This window comes from Hippopotamus amphibius, chromosome 5 (assembly GCF_030028045.1).
Source record: "Hippopotamus amphibius kiboko isolate mHipAmp2 chromosome 5, mHipAmp2.hap2, whole genome shotgun sequence".
Lineage (NCBI taxonomy): Eukaryota > Metazoa > Chordata > Mammalia > Artiodactyla > Hippopotamidae > Hippopotamus > Hippopotamus amphibius.
This window is the reverse complement of record NC_080190.1, coordinates 52,148,464-52,166,711: the sequence shown is the minus strand read 5'-3', so window position 1 is coordinate 52,166,711 and position 18,248 is coordinate 52,148,464. Positions and strand designations below refer to the sequence as shown.

At 58.6% G+C, this 18,248-nt stretch overlaps 1 protein-coding gene across 5 annotated transcripts in view; it reads left to right on the top strand.

The window, feature by feature from the left end:
• The first annotated feature begins 2,043 nt into the window (after positions 1-2,043).
• LDB3 (LIM domain binding 3) overlaps positions 2,044-18,248 on the top strand; it is a 57,486-nt gene continuing 41,281 nt past the window's right edge. Inside the window, exons 1-4 of one of the 5 annotated variants that reach the window (XM_057734278.1) lie at positions 2,044-2,167; positions 11,736-11,887; positions 12,351-12,426; positions 13,803-14,170. In XM_057734278.1, the coding sequence (XP_057590261.1) occupies positions 2,075-2,167; positions 11,736-11,887; positions 12,351-12,426; positions 13,803-14,170 (689 nt within the window). In that variant the 5' untranslated portion in view covers positions 2,044-2,074. Of the gene's footprint in view, positions 2,168-11,735; positions 11,888-12,350; positions 12,427-13,802; positions 14,171-17,937; positions 17,961-18,248 lie in introns of all 5 variants that reach the window. The other 4 variants (XM_057734275.1, XM_057734280.1, XM_057734276.1 and 1 more) reach the window with 4 other exon arrangements.

Here is an 18,248-nt window from a genome sequence, read left to right as displayed (position 1 = left end):
TGCTCTCTGGCTGGCCTGGCTTCAGATCTCCCAGGGGAGGCAGAGGGAGGGAGGCTGGCCTTCCCCTTTAAGAGCATCCTTCTTGCTACCCCTCCCTTTCCCCAGAGGCGGCAATAGGCATTTGGCGGGTGCCTGAGTCCAGAGAAAGAGCCTGCAGCTCCAGGTACAGCCTAGCCCGGGGCTCCCCATCCTTCTGCAGGGTCGGCTCCTTCCTTTCCCCACACTAATCATGTCCTGCTGCTGGGTCTTCTCCAGCTTGGCAGGACAGACACCCCCACCACCACCCCAGAAAGGGGATAATGCTGGAGTCAGGGATGGATGAGATGGGGGAAGTGGGGGAAGGGCGCGGAATGTTATGGTGGAGGTTGGGGTGCTGGCCATGAGCTTCTGACTTCCTGGGCCAGACCTAGGCAGGGAGGACAGCTGGGCCGCATGACACAGGGCAGAGGAGGTGGTGAAGTGGAGGAAAGAACACAGGTTCCTCCCTGGCTTTTCCACTTGATATTTCTGTGACCTTGGTCAAGTTACCAAACGCCCCTGTGAAGTGGGGACTCCTTCCTGTCATGCATGTTGTATGTGCTAGGCCCAGAGTGTGAGGTGGGGTGTTGGCAGCTGGGAAATTCCTCACACCCAGGCCTGCACGTGTCCTCAGGGCCCGGCTCAGGACAGAGCCCTCCGGGAGGGCAGGGAACAGACGTCCCAGTTGCCTTCCCTGAGCCTCAGTTTCCTGAGCAGGGAACTAGGATGGGTCTTGATCTACCTCCAGGCCACGTAGACCCCGAGGAAGGGCTTCTGGAGGTATCTTGGCTCAAAGACCGCACTGGCAGGAGTCCTGAGGGGCCTAGGTCCCCGCACAGAACACACTGTCTCTGGATTATGAGCTGACCACGCCACACACATTTTCCCCTCCCGGCCCCTTCTGGCCCCTTGTGCCAGCAGCTGAGCAAATGGCCTCCCCTCCCCTCCTCCCTGCCCCCTGCCATTCCGGCGCAAAGGGCACGGGGGCCTGGCGTGCGACACTGGCAGCTGGAGCTTTCCATGCTGCTGTCAAGTTTTCCAGAGCACAAATGAGACAGGAGAGCCAGGAATAACTGCTGGGCCCCCAGAGGGTCTGGAGGGTGGGGGCCTGCCGCAGACCTGCTTTCAGACCCTGTGCTGAGGTTGCAGGCAGGGCCCCCCCACTGCCAGGCTTGGGTATCAGGAGGTACCTGCCGCCACCAGGAGCCCATTCTCTGGCACAGGTCTCCATAGGAATGAGTTCAGGCTCCCGTATGGCTTGGGTCTACTACCTGTGTAACCTTGGGGAAGTTACTTAACCTCCCTGAGCACTGGTTCCTGCGGGACAACGGGCAGCCTCTCAGGATCTGAGGAGATAATGGCGCGAGGGCCCAGAGCTGAGCTTGACCATGCGCCCTGCTGCTGCTATTGTTACGACTGTTTCTGTGCTTGGACAGCTCTGGGCCCTGAAGTTGTCCCTTATCTTCGGCCACCATCAGGATAAGAGACAGCTTCAGGGTCCTCACCAGGGAACACAGGGCAGCGAAGACCCATGTCACAAAGCCCTTGGCCAAGGGAGCTCAGCCATGGTCTTCTGGGCAAGGGGGTAGGTGCAGCTGGGCAGAGAGGGCGGCTGGGCAGTCTGGCTCTCCCGAGGGCGGAGGGAGCAAGGAGAGGAGAGCAGGGAGGCAGAGTGTTATCAGTAGCCTGGCCAGGCTCCGCTCCTGCCCCCGGGGGGTGCGGGGTGCCGGACACCCCTCCCCAGGGGCTATATTAGCCTGGTGAGTCACGGTGGACCTGCTGGGAGGCCGAGGGCGGGCGGACACAGTGTAGGGTTACAGTCCATTTATGGGCGCAGCAGAGGGCAGATATCAGTGTCGATGGCATTCGCTCCCAGCTATTCTTAGGAGCCTCTGAGGAGCTCTGCACAGCCCGGCGGGCAGCAAGGGACGGAGCAGGCAAGGCCAGGGGTCGGGGGGCAGGGGCCGAGGTTCGGGCTGGGGAGGCAGGTGCATGAGGGCCGTCTTACTCTACTCTTCTCCCTTTGTCTGCAGACGCCGCCACTGTCAGCGCCGGCATGTCTTACAGCGTGACCCTGACCGGGCCTGGGCCCTGGGGCTTCCGCCTGCAGGGGGGCAAGGACTTCAACATGCCACTCACCATCTCCCGGGTGAGTGCACACGGCCGACAGCCTAGCACCCGCAGGGGCGGGGCATGCTCAAAGGAGGTTGTGTGCCTCCATCCATCCATCTGTCTGTCCTCCCTGAGGCTCTTGGAAAGCAGGGCACACTTTCCTGGTCTGGGGATGGGACTGGACCTAACTGCATACTGCTGGCCACAGGTCCCTGGTCTCAGCCACGGCTGTAGCCCACCCGAATTGGCTGGCCTGTTGTGAGTATGAAACATGGGCAAGCGGCTGGTGTTTTGAGCAGAGAAGGAAATACCAAGTTTTCAGGCCAGGTAGGCAGGTGGACAGAAAGGACAGGGCCTTCCTAAGCTCTTCTCTGGGAGGGTGGGCTCAGGGTACCCGCAAGCCTGGAAGTGGGCAGCTGCTTTGGGGAAAGAGCACTCGTAGCATGCAGAAGGCAGGTGAGAGGTGGGTGGATGGTTAGATGGACAGACTGCTGACCTCTGCTGCCCTGCTGTTGGGGTTCAGAGCTGGATTGGGCTGGGAACTGGTCTCCCACACCCGCTCCATCCCAGACGTGAGATAACAGCCTGTGCCTTTCCCCCCTCCCCCCACCCCACCCCCCGCCTTCCTGGGCCCTCTCGGGGACCTCACACTGGCTGGCTTCATGGCGCTGGGTCTTGCTCTCCTGTCTGAGCCCCAGCCATTTACCTACAGCTGCTCTGCCTGCCTATCTCAAGTCTGGTTCACCACACTCACCTGGGGAAATGGCCTGTGTGTCCTGCAGTGTCTGTGATCAGGGAACAGCACCGCCTGATGGGGAGGTCACAGGTCTTTGGAGATTGTCTGAGTAACTCTATTGCCCAGCTGGCAACACTGAAGTCCAGAGAAATGAGAAGCTAGATCTGCTTGAGAGGAAGCAGTTTGTAAGAAGGTACTTCATTTTAACCACTGCTGTGTCCCTGGCACCTAGATCAGTACCTAGAACATAGTAGGTGCTCAGGCAACACTTGTCAAGTAAAGGGAAGTCCAGCAGAGGGGCACGGAAGGCCCCAGGCTCAGAGTTGACTGGGAAGTGTTCCGGGACAAAGACAAGCCTTGCCTGGAAGCATGTGGCTGAGGCTGAGCCCCAGCACGGCTGGTGTGGACGCCAGGGGGTCGGCTGAGGCCCCAGGCTGTCATTGGAGGGTGATGGAGGGACAGGGGTGTCTGGGTCACTGTCCACCTGGAGATAGGGAGACAGTTTCTTCTCCAGGGCAGTGGAGACTTGCCTTGGGCCTGAGGGTGGGGTGGAGAGTGTGGCAGGGAGGCCCTGAGATGGACAGCCAGGGAAGGCCTGAAAGGTGCTTGGCAGACGGGGCAGGGACCCAATGTCCCCACTGGAGGCACAGTCCTGGCTGTAGAATCTAATGTAGATACTCAGGGGGACCCTAAGAGAGAAAGCCCCATTCAGGGGTGCTATGGGAGCCTCACAACAGCAATAGAGGCCACGCTCCTCTGGGGTGCTGGCCTGGCTCTAGTCCAGGGGCAAGGCCTTGCCCTCCGTCGTTCTGCTGGAGGTCTGGCTTATTCTAACCTGAGTCTCCAGACCCACTGCCCTGGAGACTGCGGGGTCCTATGTTAGAAGGACACCCAGAGACGTCCCCATTCTGCCTAATGATACAGTGACATTTGGGCATTTGAGCCCCAGTGGACATGCCCCCTCTGCCCCCAGGACTCTGCAAGCGCCCCATCCCCCTGGTTGCAGGTCTCCTCCCTGTACAAGGCAGGACCATCCATCCTCACTCTCATGGGTCCACCAGCTTCCCACGCCTGGAACTGAGCCCAGATCTCCCCCAGCCCCACCATCCTCAAGGCCTCCTACTGCTGCTCCTGACCCCATCCCTGCAGATGGAAATAAGCCTCCTGGCTCAGTGGTACCCAGGATAGCCAATGACCTCATCCGGGGTCTATGCATCACCTGGCCCCAGCCAGCCCAGGGCTTAAATTGCAGCACAGAAGCCTTAAGCTAGACAGCAGGAAGAATGTCCTCACTGTAGGCAGGGGGTGTATTGGGATGTACTAGAGCCAATAACTAGGGGGGACTTTTAAAAATAGAACCCACAGCTCAGGCAGGGCATCAGGGGATGGGCCTCTCAGCTCCCTTTAGGGGCACGCCCCAAATCACCAAGGCCATGCAACAGGCTGGACTGGGTGCTGGGTCTTCCTAGGGCTTGGAGCCTCTTGATAAGTCCTCTGGTGGGCCACTGATACCCTGCGCTCAGGCGTCCCAGGCTCAGTGCTGCTGGCCAGGCAAGCCCCAGGACACTGCGCCCTGCCCTCCCAACAGGGCTGTGGTATCTCCTGCTGGGGTGCCTGAGGTCCTTCTGCACCAGGAACTTCTCCCCTGAGGGGATGCAAGGCCAGAGCTCTCTGGAAGAACCCTATTCCCACTGCAGCCCTGAGCCGCTTCCCACAGGGGGCCAGTAGATGCCCTGGCCTGAGTCTTTGCGACAGGGCAGTAGTGGCGTATTGTGGTGAGGGGCCCAGCAAAGACCAGGCCGGCTTGTTCTCAGCAGGGGCAGCACCGCTGGGCACAGGCACTGTAACGCTGAGGCGGGTGGTCAAGCAGGCAGGTCTGGGATCGGCATCTCACGTCAGAGTGGGGCAAACTGAGGCTCAAACTTGCTCACGCGCTCCTGTGTCCTTGGTAACCCCTAACTCCCACGCCTGCTTCCTCACGCTCTGGCTAGGAGCTCGTAGAAAAGCACTGAGCGCGGCCTGTCCCCTGTGTGCCACAGCTCCTCCCGTAAGAAGGTTGGCCACCTGCAACCTGCGCAGTAGCTCCTGTACCCACCAGACCCCGCCCACCAGCCCCACAGAATCAACCTTGGAGCAATAACAGCCCCTCAAGTCCTCTCTTCAGTGGGTCTCAGCCTGAGGACCCACAGAGAAATGGGTTCAGGAGGCAGACTCGGAGGGTGGAGGGGAAATGCCTTTGCTTATCCTGGACAGGTGCGGCTGGTCCTGCAACATGAGCTGCCCTCTCACCCTCACCCTCCCTCAACCCCAGCCAAGTTCTCCAGGAAGTGGGGGAGGGGCGGGAGCGGCAGAAGAGGGAGCATTTCCAAAGGCCCAGCCCCCACCCCTGTTGGAGCAGCTAGGTCTGAGGCTGGGGCCATGGTCTGGGGACTTGCCTCTTGGCGTACGAGTTGCAGCCCTTGATTTTATGCCAGAGACGTATGCTTTTGTTTGGCTCTGCTACTCACAGCTGTGTCACCTTAGAAAAGTCAGTTCACCTGCTCAGCCTCAGTTTTCTCATCTGTAAAATGGGGATGGTGCGCCAGTGAAAGCACACAGGTGAGAGTTCATTCTAACGTACAGTTATGAAAACACACCTGTTTTTGTGCACAGGCTGCTTGTGAGGATGGGGGAGTGGTGGAACTGAGCCTGGGCCAAGGGGGTCCTGTCTTTCTGCTCCAGGGCCTCCACTCCTTATGGCTTCACCCACGGGCCCAGCAGGCTCACCTGGGGCACCAGCCCAGAGGCCTCTGCCCCTCTGCTGTTCTCAGTTCCGGTATTTGTCAGACTCTCCTGGCTACGGTGGGGACGTAGAGCACAGAGGGTCCCTGGGGAGGGGAAGGAGGACAGGCTGAGACTATTCTGGGGCAGCTGCGCCGGCAATTCCTGGAATTTCGAGGCCGTGGTGCTGTTTCTTGGGCAGCGCCTAGCAGTGCTGACAGCCCATGCTGTTTATAGCCACGCTGAAGGTCAGGCAAGCCTCCGGAGGGCTGCTGCGGGGCTGCCAGGGTCCTCCCGAGTGAACGAATGGGGAAGATAACCGGACAGAGGCCCACTGCAGGGGAATGCATCCTTAGAGGTCCCCAGGCCAGGCCCCCTCCCAGCATACTTCTTCTCCCTGGTGCTCAGAGCTGTTCCTGACCCAACGAGGGCCCTGGGGAGTGGGCTTTCTGAGGTCCTGGGTCAGGACACAGGGCGAGGGCAACTTCACAGGCAGCCCCCGGGCCTCCCCGAGCTGCAGGCGCTGTGCGAGAGCAGCAAGTGTAAGGAGGACGGGGCTTCCTGGGTGATGCCCGCTGGGCCTGTTGCAGCAGCCCCCTGCCTTTCTCCCCGGTTCCCTGAAGCTCCCTCTCGTCCAGGGGCTAGCCATGATTGCAAAGGCTCCCACCCGGGGCCTCCCATTCCCAAACGCAGCTCCTCTGCCCCTGTGAAGCCAGGATCCAGCTCTTCCCAGGAACCATCCTGAGTGGCGTGACGCAGACCTTGCCGTGTCCCAGAGCTCTTGGGGGCCCATTGGGTAGCATCCAGTGGAGGAGATACAAGAGGAGAAGAGAGAGACTCAGAAGGCTAGGGAAGCGTGAGGTCAGCTAGAGAAGAGACCAGTGACCCCTGGCTTTGGCACAGGGAGGTCATCGGTATATGTGGAGGGGTGGGGATCAAAGTCAGATGGCTGATGGGAGAGGGATGGGAGACAGTAGAGGCAGGACCTGCTGGTCACTCCTTAGAAAAGCCTGGTGGTAAAGAAAGGGAGAGAAACATGGCAGGAACAAGTTGGAACAGCTAAGGCTTATTTTTTTTTTTTTAAGACTAACATTTTTAGAGCAGTTTTAGGTTCACAGCAACATTGAGAGGAAGATAAAGGATAGGAGATCTGGCAAAGGTGTTTAAAGATGTACTGAGAGGAGTCATAAATATATGTTTTGAGAAAAAAAAAAAAAACAAGAACACCTAGAGCTCCCCGCCCCCACACAAGCACAGCCTCCCCCGTTACCAGCATCCCCCCAGAGTACACATTTGTTATAACTGATGAAACTACACGGACACGTCATTATTGTCCAGAGCCCACAGCTTACCCTAGAGTTCACGCTTGGTGTGCACATTCTATGATTTTGACCAATGGATCATGACGTGTATCAACCATTATGGTAACATAGAGAGTATTTTCACTGCCCTAAAAGTCTTCCGTGTAAGATGTTTTTTGAGCATAGATAAGACTCTGGCTTTTTTTTTTTATCAGCCAGGGTGGGATTGGAGAGTGGGGCCATGAGAAGACAGAGGTTCCAGTGAGAGGGTGAAGGATGGAGCAAGTCCCCAGGGGAGGCCGGATGGGAAGGCAGCAGAGCATGGCATGACAGTAATTTAATCACACAATGTAAAATGCACTTAGGGCTCCTTGGAAATCCCCTGGGATGTCAGCCTGGGAGGGTCAGGAGGAGATGCTGGAAGCTGCACAGCCCACAGCATCCACTGCCTGCCCTTGTGCCCCATCCCTTGCCACACCTACACGGACAGGTCTGGAGGGAAAAGAAGGCAGGGGCCTGTCTGGCTGTAAGCACTGGGAGTGGTGGCCGGAAACTTCTGCGGAGTCCAGTGGTCCCCTCTGCTGCCAGTGAGCCGGGGAAATAGGAGCCAAGGGCATGGGTGTGCCTGAGCCCCAGCTGGCGCCTTGCTTCCCTGGGACCCTGGACAGAACTTCTCTCCCATCCAGCTGACGCTCAGGCCCCTCCAGGGACAGGAGGCTGGCTCAGGACTAATCAGTCAGGGCTGGCCCCTCGCACACCACCCTCTGCCAGCTCCAGATCTTGTTTCCTGTGGAGCCGGGGGCTGCAGCCTTCCAGCCTCGAACTCCTTCTTTGGAAGGGGCCAGGGGCAGCACTTGCACCTCCTCAGCTGGGAGCTTCCCTGAAACTTGCTCAGCTCTGCACTGTCCTTATGTAATACTCCACTTACTGATGAACGCATCACGATCCCGGGAGAAAGGCATCCTTGCTATCTTTACGCAGAGGCCATGGAGCTAGCGCTGCAGTCTCAGGTCCATCTCCGACCAAAGTCCATGCCCTTTGCTCTGCTGCTTCCCCCCAGGCACCTGAAGGTCACGGGGGCCACAGCTGCTCCCTGGTACCAGCTATCCCTGTGCCCCCTCTGGGGTGCCCTCAACCACGGCCCCCAAGGAGGAAACACTCCTGTGGGTTAGATGGTGATCTTGGCCCCCAAACACCTAGAGCCTAGCCTAGGGGCTTCTGAGACAGCCCCTCCGTCCTGGAGCTCTGCCTATGTCTGGGTTCCCTGTTGGGCAGTCGCTGGTGACTGGAGAAGCTGAAAAGTAAAATGGGAATGAAACACTCATTAAAAGAGTTTTTCAAGTGCTCTAAATGGGCTAGAAAGACTTTAAAGAAAAAAAAAATTCTCCAAGGATTTAGCAGCTTTGGGTCTTTTCTGGGACAAGGAAAGTAGAGCGAGGGGGCTAGGGAGTCAGACTAGAGCTACATGGGCATCTCATGCCTGGACTGCACTCTTCACAAGCCCTGGGCTCTGGGCAAGGGTTCAAGGCTGACCCCATGCTTCTGCCGGGCAGGCTGCTCCTGCAGAGTGAGGAGGGGATCTGATGGCCCTTGGCTGAGCTGAGGGGCAACCTCCTTAGGGTCTCTGCCTCCACCCTGCCTCCTTCTCTAAGGAGACCTGGGCAGAACCAGCAGAGCGCCTCCCTACCAGAGGATTATAGCGTCCTCCACCCCACCAGCCCGCGGGGTCTTGGGCCCTGCTCAGGGCAGCCAAAGGTCAGGCCAGCTGCGCCCTGACGAGCACACACAGGTGCAGGGAGAGGCGCCAGGGGCAGGCTGGAGCCAGCTCGGCGGTGCTCCTCAGGGAGTTTGGCTGTTGACCAGGCCTGGGGGAGGCTGGGCTCTTCCCTGCGAACAGGATCACCTCAGTCTATACCTGAGGGTGAGGGGGAGCCAGGCAGGGCCAGGTACGGGAAAGATGGGAGCCCTGTGGGAAGGTGTGGTGTTAGCTAGCCCTGCCTGAGGGAGAAAGATGTCCTCAAGGCAGCTCAGAAGGGAGGGCATTCCAGATGGCCCGTGGTTTGCCCTAGCTGATCTGGCCCCAGCCTCTCTTGGATGTCATTCTAGTGTCCTTGTTCACACTTTATCCATGATCTGCTGGACACAGCTCTGGTCCCGCCTGGCAGGCATCACCTCTGCAGGCATGAGGTCCTCCCCTCTGTCTGCGGTCTGTGGCTGCCCTGCCTGGGAGCTCCCTGCTGTAGGGTGATGCCCCCCTTCCCTGTAGATGCTTAGAAGCATCTGGGGGAGCCCTGGGTTGGGAAGCCCTGGCATGGGGGTGTCTTGCTGTGGGGGAGCCCTGTGGGCAGTCCAGTAGCACAGCAGAGGCCTTGCACAATTCACCCTGAATGGAAGCATACTGGTGTCTGCTGCTTTCTCTGAAATGCTTCAAACATAATATGGGTTGATGGATGGAGAGAGGGATGGACACGTGACCCGCAAGTTGAGTGAAATGCTACAGTAGAATCGCGGTGGTGTGTGTTCAGGTGTTCCCCATAGAATTAGTTCTGCCTTTCTGTGTTTGAAGGTATCTATAATAAAATGCCTGGAATAGCAGAGGTCTGAACATGAAGCTAGAAGGTATAGGGAGAGGTGATTTTCTTGCAGGACAGGCCTGGCTGGGCAGCTCAGCTTGCCCTTGGGAGTCCCCTCTCAGCCTAGAAAGTGTTTTGCTTTTCTTTGTTGTCGTTTTTTTCACCCTTTGTTCAACCACTTAAATCAAAGGAAACAGCACACTCCTGTCACAGGTAAAGGCTCTGTATGGCCATCGATTTGGGGATAAAGGCGACGTGTGTTTTGAGATGGCCCGAGGGGTTCCAAGATGCCCTGATGGGAGGCTGGAGAGCAGGCAGGACTTGGCAAACCCGACAGCGTGGCTTCCTGACAATCAAGGCGTTTGTTTCCCTATTGTCCTTGCTCATCTCAGCAGATGCCGAGGGTGGTGGGGAGGCTGCTCTGGGCACAAGGAGCCAGTGTTTAAGAAGGCACCACAGTCCCTGAGTCTGCAACGGCGGGCCAATGGCAACTGGCTGGAGCTCCCCCGGCCTTGCTACAATCACCAGGTTAGCACCCGTGCTCCCTGGCCCACCTTCTAGAGCCTGTCTGGGAATGGGCTGCAGGCTGGCGACTGCAGGGCCCTGGTTAGGACGGGAGTTCTCTCAGAGGGGCCTGGCAGGAAGTTTCCATCCATGTCTGAGAGCCCAGAATCTGGCCAGAGGCCCACCCAGGCCTGGCATCCAGGGTATGGGACTGTCCCCAAGTCCTCTTTGGGCTCCTTTTAGGATGGCCCCCAAGCCTTGGCCAGAAAATGGCTTCTGCCAACATTAGGAGCCAGCCTTGTCCTTGGGGTATAGCCAGAAAGGTGACTGGGGTGTGCCCAGAGAAGCCAGCAGGACTGGCTGGTGGGCATGTTGGGGAGGAAAAGCCAAGGGACACCCTCCAGGCACGGTTTGGTGGGGGGTGACTCCCAGGGGCTCCTCTTTCCTATGATGTCACTGGAGGCAAGGCCTGCCTGGCATCCAATGTGATGTCACGGGGGGCTTCCACATCATGTCCTGGAGGTCAGGTTATAAAATCATTCTATGTGATGTCAGCAGGGCGTGGAGCCAGAGTCTCCATGACATCCCATGAGACACCTTTAGGGGTAGCACTTCATCACACTCCATGTAATGTCACTAGAGGCTGGCCATCAAGCTATTTTAGGTGATGTCACTAGGTGCTCCAGAATTTTGCATTTCATGAGATGTCACTCCAGCCCCCAGGAATAGCACCACTGCATTCAGGGTGCTATTCCTGGGGGCTGGACATGCAGAATTTGGCACTGTGCATGATGTCATTGGGAGTGGAGTCTGAGCTATCTCAGCATCCCAAGTAATGTCCCTAGGAGTGTGGCCTTCCTGACATTGCATGGGGTGGCATATCCACGGCATTCTGTGCGATCACACTGAGGGTAGGGCCCCCACACTCTAGCATTCTGTAATGTCACTTGAGTGCAAGATTTGGGAACTGGCCTCCACCTCTGCACCTCCCCTTTGGGAAATATGAAGCCAATCACAGAGTGCTGAGTCCCATGTCCCAGCTGACCTTGCTCTTCCAAGCAGAGCTGACAGCTCTGCCAGCCCTCTCTGCACACCTTCCATGGTAGAATACTAAGCACTTACACTAGGATGCTTTTGTAAGGGTGCATTTGGCCTGCCTGTTGGCCTGGCAGCATCTCTGTAGTAGTGCTGAGTCTTAGCTGCTGCTGAATTCTTCTGGGGCCTGGCAAGCGTGCCATGGGTTTTCAGGGCGCAGATGTTATAGTAGGCTAATGGTGTAACAAACAACCCCCAGATCTCTTAGCACAGAGAAAGTTTATTTCTCATTCACACAACATCCAGTTCAGTGCTTCCTAGTTATCTCCCCTCCAAGCAGCGACTCCATAATCCAGGTCCCTTCAGTTAGTGGCTTGGCTGTCCTCCTCTGGGTCCTCTGCAACCAGTTAGCTGCCAAGCAGAGAGAGTGCAGGATGGTTGCTGGGGCAGGCCTGCAAGGGGCGTGCACTGCTTTCACCTGTATTCTGTGGGCCAGAGCTAGTCTCATGGCTGCACTCAGATACAGAGCACCAGGGGCCAGCTCTGTGCCAGGAAAAGGAAGCAGGCTGGTGGTCACATGAATGAAAGACAAAATGGCAAACCTCCACTGGATGATGCCTGGTGAGTCTTCCCTGAGGACTGGCCCATCCTCAGGTCACCCTTCTTATGTTCACCCCCCATCTGCTATTCTCTCAGATCACGCCAGGCAGTAAGGCCGCCCAGTCCCAGCTCAGCCAGGGTGACCTCGTGGTGGCCATCGATGGCGTCAACACCGACACCATGACCCACCTGGAGGCCCAGAACAAGATCAAGTCCGCCAGCTACAACCTGAGTCTCACACTGCAGAAGTAGGTGGGAGCTCTCCAGAGCAGGGGGCGGAGGCTGGGTGTGGGCACCAGGGGGCCAGGGAGAGGAGCTGTCCAGCATGCGCCCAGCCTTGTGCTACTGGACCGCACAGGGAAGTGAGGGCAGCCTCTGGATCAGAGGAAGGGCAGGCCCAAGTCATCAAGCACCTGCCACATCTGTGCCTCGCTTTACAGATGAGGCTCAGAGAGGGCGGGTCACGGTGCTGCTGGTATATGGGCAGCCCGGCCTGGAAGCCAGGGTCGTCCCTGCTTCCTCTGTGCACAGGCAGCCTCCCTGGGACCTAGCAGAGACCCGTGACTTCTCCACGTTGGTCAGGCCCAGGGGACAGACACCCAGTCCCTCTACCCTGGCTCCCTGGGTTTCAGATGTTCTCTCCTCGTCAGCCCTGCCGAGGCAGGAGCTCCTGGACCCAATGACAACTGTCTCCGTTTCTGGTTTTTCCAGGTCGAAGCGTCCCATTCCCATCTCTACGGCAGCGCCCCCGATTCAGTCCCCTCTGCCGGTGATCCCCCACCAGAAGGTAGGTGCTGACCGTGGGTGGCAGGCTCCACTCTGGGCCGTGGTTCCTGGAGTGCAGCCCCTGGCCTGACCCTCGGCTGGCCCGACGCGGGCAAGGTGGTGGGATCAGCCCTGCCCCTGCTGCGACCGATGCCGGGGAGGTGGCGCGGGTCCCCGGGGAGAGGCGTTTGAGCCCCTCACGGAATGCTGAGTGTAGGGGTGGCCTGCCTGGTGCTTCGCCAATACCTGGGCCTCATGGGTGGGTGGACAGGAAATCCACTTAGGCAGCGGTGTTTTCACGAAAGAGAGCATCCTCCCAGCCAAGAAGGGACAAGTGTCCAGAAGGCTCTGACCCTCGTCCTCCTGAGGGCACTGGGGAGGGGGCTGACTGTGGCATTAAAGCCAAGGCCTCAGATGGAGTCAGTCACCTCAGGAGGAGCTCCCAGGCATGGGGGGGCCTGCTGGCCCTCAAGGTTTCTCCTCTGTCACGGTCTATCTCCCTACCACCTCCCTTTCTCCCGACGGCACGCCCTTATGCGGCACTCAGAAGTGCCGGGGCAACCAAGAGGCAGGCACAGGGCAGGCACGCCTCATCCCCTGCCCCAGGCCCCTTCCCAGCTCCCTCGGAGCAGCTCAACCCTGAGGTACCCGGAGCACGGGAGGCCCACCCCAGCGCTCCTGCAGGACTACACATTCCGCCACTCTGCACCCCTCCCTGAATGACCTCATACTGACCCTGTCTGTCCAGTGGGGCAGAGTGGGTGGCGGGCAAGGTGGGGAGAGGGGACAAGGAGAGAATAATGGGGGTTTGGGGTGGGTGACAGACTGGGGAGGTGGGCGGGGGCTGATTGGGAGAAGCTGCAGAGGCAGACTGAGGGGAGCAAATGTCAGCCCCTCCTTCCTCAGTTTCCCCTCTGCACCTCTGCTCCGCCCGTTCACCACCAGCCCCGGAGGCCCCCTCTCACTGGCCACGTGGGGCACTGCAGTGTGCGGTCAGCAGAGCAGGAGGCAGGGCTGTGCTCACCAGGTGCCCCCGTTCAGGGGAAAGGGGAACCGATGGAGGATGGAGGGGTCTCCGCCCAAATTCCCTGAGACCACACCCCCTTTCCTCCAGCCCTGCAGGCAGGCCGGCTTGGCCTAGCTTTCTGTGTGGGGCTTTGCATTTTGTCCAGGTGGATGACAGCTTCAGGGCCAGGAGCCGTGTGCCTCATCCCGCTTTTTTGACAAAACCCTTCTCTTCCAGGTGTCCGGTCTGTCCCTCCTCCCTGGGCTCCGTGCAGTGGGCTGCAGGGCGCGCGCACTCACCTCTCTGTTTCAGGTTCACGCAGAAATGCTGGGATGCGTGTGACCTCTAACTGCTCTCTTCTCTCTCCCCTGCACGGCGCTGCCCCGGGCCAGGACCCTGCTCTGGACATGAACAGCAGCCTGGCAGCACCCAGCCCCTACCCCGAGGCAAAGGCCAGCCCGGGCACCCCAGGCACCCTGCAACTCGGGCAGACCTTTAGCTCCTCCTTCTCCCAGACCTCCGTCTTCTCCTCACACACGGAGGCCTCTGACCTTGGCCCTCCACGGGGCAGCCCGGGGGCCAAGATCAGCCTGGAGGGGGCCCTGGACTCACTAAGCCTGAAAGCCCCACAGGGTTCGAGCCAGCCAAGGCAGTATAACAACCCCATTGGCCTGTACTCGGCAGAGACCCTGAGGGAGATGGCTCAGATGTATCAGATGAGCCTCCGTGGGAAGGCCTCAGGTGCTGGACTCCCAGGAGGGTAGGTAACAGCACACAGCTCTTCACTGGTGGGCAGGGGCCACCTGGGTCCTCAGTGCTCGTAGAGGCCTGGTCAGGGGGTCAGAGTGAGGAACTGGCCTCGTTCTGGCCAGCCCTAAGCCCATGAGGCAGTGCAGGCTAAGAGAAGTGAAAGTAATCATCATATGGACATTTGCCATGAGCTGGGCCCATCGTTGATTTACACAAGCTGGGGCGATGTGTTGGATTTTGCAGAGAGGGAAACTGAGGTTCAGAGAAGGTTATGTCAAGGTCCAGCTGTCCAGCTACTAAGTGGCCAGGCTGGACCTGAATACAAGAGACTCTGAATCCCAAAACTTTCACATCAGATCACCCACCAAGACAGGACAAAGCCTAATACCTCCAGGGACTCTGAGGCAAGGGGACAGGCTAGTCCTCACCTCTCTGGGCGTCCTGAGCGATGGGAGGGCAAGTTCTCTAGGTCTGGCAGTGGTCTGGGAAGGCTGCCTGGAGAAGGGAGCACCTGAGCTGGGTACAGAGAGGTTGGGCAATAGGGTGAGGGGAGTGGGTTGGCAGGACGGACCCTGGCTAGGGTGGGGAAGCAAGGAAGCAGGACCCTGAGGAGAAACCGGCTGTGCAGGTTCAGCAGGCCACACCCTGCCCCCCAGGCTCTAGCTGATGGTACTCTTGGAGCACAGGAGTTAAAAGAACCAAGAGCCAGAGCCGGGGTGAGCCTTGTGCAGGGGCTGAGGGGAGAGAGGCTCCAAGCAGGGCACGTCTTAGCTTCAAAGCCGCAAAGTTTCGTTATCTCAGCATAACTTTTTCCATGGCCTTGTGCAATTGGTATGCGCATCTCTGGCGGCAGCGAAGGCTGAGTCAAGGCACATGGCCCAGTAGCTAGGGGTTCAGGGCTCTTCCGTGAGACTGCCCACAGGGAAGACTGAAGCAGGCAACCCGTGTATAGCGCTGAGCTCTGTTCTGTTCTCCGTGCTACCTGTCATCATTGCCTGGAGTCACATAACAGGTACAAGGATGAGTCAGCAATGCAATCTGGGTCAGTGTGATCCAAGCCCACATCCTTCCTTTGACCTAGCTGCAAACGGTATCTGTGCTCCACCCACTCGCTGCTCCCCTGGGGATCCCCAGCTCCCCCAGCTCCCCTAGCTCTTTCTGGGATCCCGAGTGAAGCTGGGCACTCTACAGTCTGAGCACTTGGACCCTGGCTTCCCTAGACCAAGGTGGCAAAGCCTCATTCCCCCGGGCTTTTTCTAGCAAGGGGCTTCTGCCAAAAATCTCAGGGAAAGACAGAGTAGACGTGGCCTTCTCCTGTGCTGCTTGGGCTGGTAGCTCTTCCTCGTCCTCTTTGGGACTGGCCCCCAGCAGGGAGGTCAGGATCTGGTGGACCTGAACCTCCACAGGGCCCACCTGCAGTGATGGTAAGGTCTCCCCTCACGGAGCCCTCAGTTGAGGCTGGGGGCTAGGTAACACAACTTTATCTAACACAACTCTCTCAGCAACTTTGGGGCGGGGCGGGGCCTCATTTCCCCATTGTATAGCTGGGAAATAGAAACCCAGAGAGAGCAAGTAATTTGCCCAAGGTCACACAGTTAACGAGTGGCAGACAGGACGGGCTCTCAGGTCAGTCTGACTTCTCCCTGCATGGAGCCAGGGACCTACCTGCCTGCCCCACCCCTGCTTCTCATGACCCCCGAGGTGCCCTCCCATTGGAGCAAGGGCTTCCCAGAGCCTGGCAAGTGTTAGATTATTACTTGACACTCAGAGCAGCAGGGTCCCACAGTTTCTTTAAAGGGAAGACGGGCTAGGGAGGGAGTGTGGTGCGTGCTTCAAAGTGAATACCGATGCTGCGGTCCCAGTAGGAAGGGCGGAGCCTCTGTCCTGGGCAGAGGCCACCACCTTTGCCAAGTGTCTAAGTGCTCACAGGAGACAGGGTTGGCAAATGCTACTCCCTATGTCTGGTCATCGCACACTTAACCCATGCTGCGGGCTTTACACTCAGCATTCTGTTCGGTCTGCGGTGAGCCCCACCTTCTCGGTCTTATGAATGAGGAGACTGAGGCTACGACAAGTTGGTAACGTGTCCAGAGTCACAGCGCTAGGAGGAGACAGGGTCAGGATTTGAACTCTGAACTGTCTGGCTTCAAAAGGAAGCTCCTTCCCATACTCTCTGGGCAGCTTGTGAGGTGACTCCTTCGCCGTTTGTAACCCCTTGGGACGAGTGGAAAGGGACAGAGTGGCTGCAAGAACAGCGGGGCCTGCAGCCCCCTGCGCCTCCTCCTCTCTGGGGCTGGCACTGAAGGGCAGCAGGTGCAAAGGCCCCCTGGGCAGTGTTACATCTTTGGTTCCTTCTCCCCGAGTCCTGGGTGCTCCTCTCTGAGCTATGTCTGCTGCAGGCATCCAGCCTCCGGGTCCTCAGGTGGAAGCTAAGCAGGGGGCCGGAATCAGCGCCAAAGAAGGAGCTGGCTCCCCGGGCCGGGAAGGGCAGAGGCAGCCCCTGAGGCTAACACTGCCCTCTACAGGGGGCACTGGGCTGGTCAGGGCAAGAGCGGACCCTGCAGCTGTCAGCCCTGGCCAAAAATGGAGAAGGAATTGGAGATCTGTGCTGGCCCTTTCCTAATATAGCTCTACTTGCAGCTATTTTGAGCCTGAGAGGACAGAGTGAATTTTATCAGCTCTGAGACAGGGTTGGGCCTGGGACGTGGGGGTGTCCCTTGCTTTGGTCTGGATCCCCAGGGTTCTGGCCAAGGGATGACCAGGGCCAGGCCAGCTGAGGCCTAGGCTCTCCCAGCCAGCGTCCAGAGTGGTCAGATCTGGGAAGGTGGCGGGGGTGTGGGGGCAGGGACACCACTTTCTGCCCTCTTCTCCCCTCAGGTTTCTGAAAAGGGTCGGCTACTACAAGGAATTTGCATTTAAAGAAACATGATGCAGGCAATGCCTCCCTCAAAGAGATGATGCCCCAGGAGGCTGGTTCTCAGATAAGAGTGAGGGTGGGGTCCCTCTCGTAGTATCCAAGCTGGGCTGCCTTGGCTGGGGGCTTCTGTGCAATAAGCCTCAGACCCACACTTCTCCCAAGTCTCTTCATTCCTCCATCCTGCCTCACTGCCCGTTCCCACAGGGCCTTTAAGGGCGGTTACTGGAAACTGCACGGACCCCTTACTACTGGGTCCCAGGGGGAGTGTCCAGGGCTGCCTGACCATCCTCTGGGAAAGAGAGCATGTTCCCGGGGCTGTGAGAAATCCCACTGCACACACACCCCAGCACCACGGCAACTCCTGCTCAGGGAACAGAACTCCCAGAGCTGCCCCTCATTAAACAAGGGTAAGTTCAGAGCTGCTGTCTGGCCAGGAGGCACCTGGGGCCTTGGCCATTCCTGTAGCAGCCATAGCTGGTCCAGTCTCCATCTCAGGCTTTCTCTCCGGGGTCTGCAGCCACGGTGTATGAGGGAGATTCATGTACATGGTAAATGGGCACCTATGAAGATGGACCAAAAAACCCTTCTCCCTGGCAAAGCTTCAGGTACTACGGACCTACGTTGCAGTTGGCATCTCTGACCCAAACTGAGAGGCTGTGATCGGGACTCTGAGCTCTTCCCCCTCCTCACCCTGCACGCTCCTCACCCTGCAGGCTCCCCACCCAGTGCCAGTCTGGGCGGGGTCCGCCTTCACAATGGCCAGTCTGAGGACCATCCCTACCTTGTCACTATGCTCAGACCCTCTGGCAGGAGCCTCACTCTGATAGCCCTGTCTTCTTTGCTCTTTCTCTCCCCCCCAGGTGGTAGCCAACTCTCCAGCCAAGTTAGTATCAAAGGAAAGCACGTGTGTGTGCTTGCCTGCATATGTAAGCATGCGACCGCGTGTCCGGGGGTCTGGACAGCGAGCGCCTGTGTCAGCACGTGTACCTGTATGTGCATGCGTGAGTGGGAGTGCCTCTGTGTTCCTGAGTGAGCCTGCATGTGTGTGGAGCTGCGAGTATGGAGTGGAGGTGGCGGGCAGGGGTGCTGGGGCTCCGTCGGATACCCCGGGCCACTGTGTTCCCAATTAGCCGCCGCAGCTGCTGGCCCTGGGGGGCAGTGGGGGCAGCGC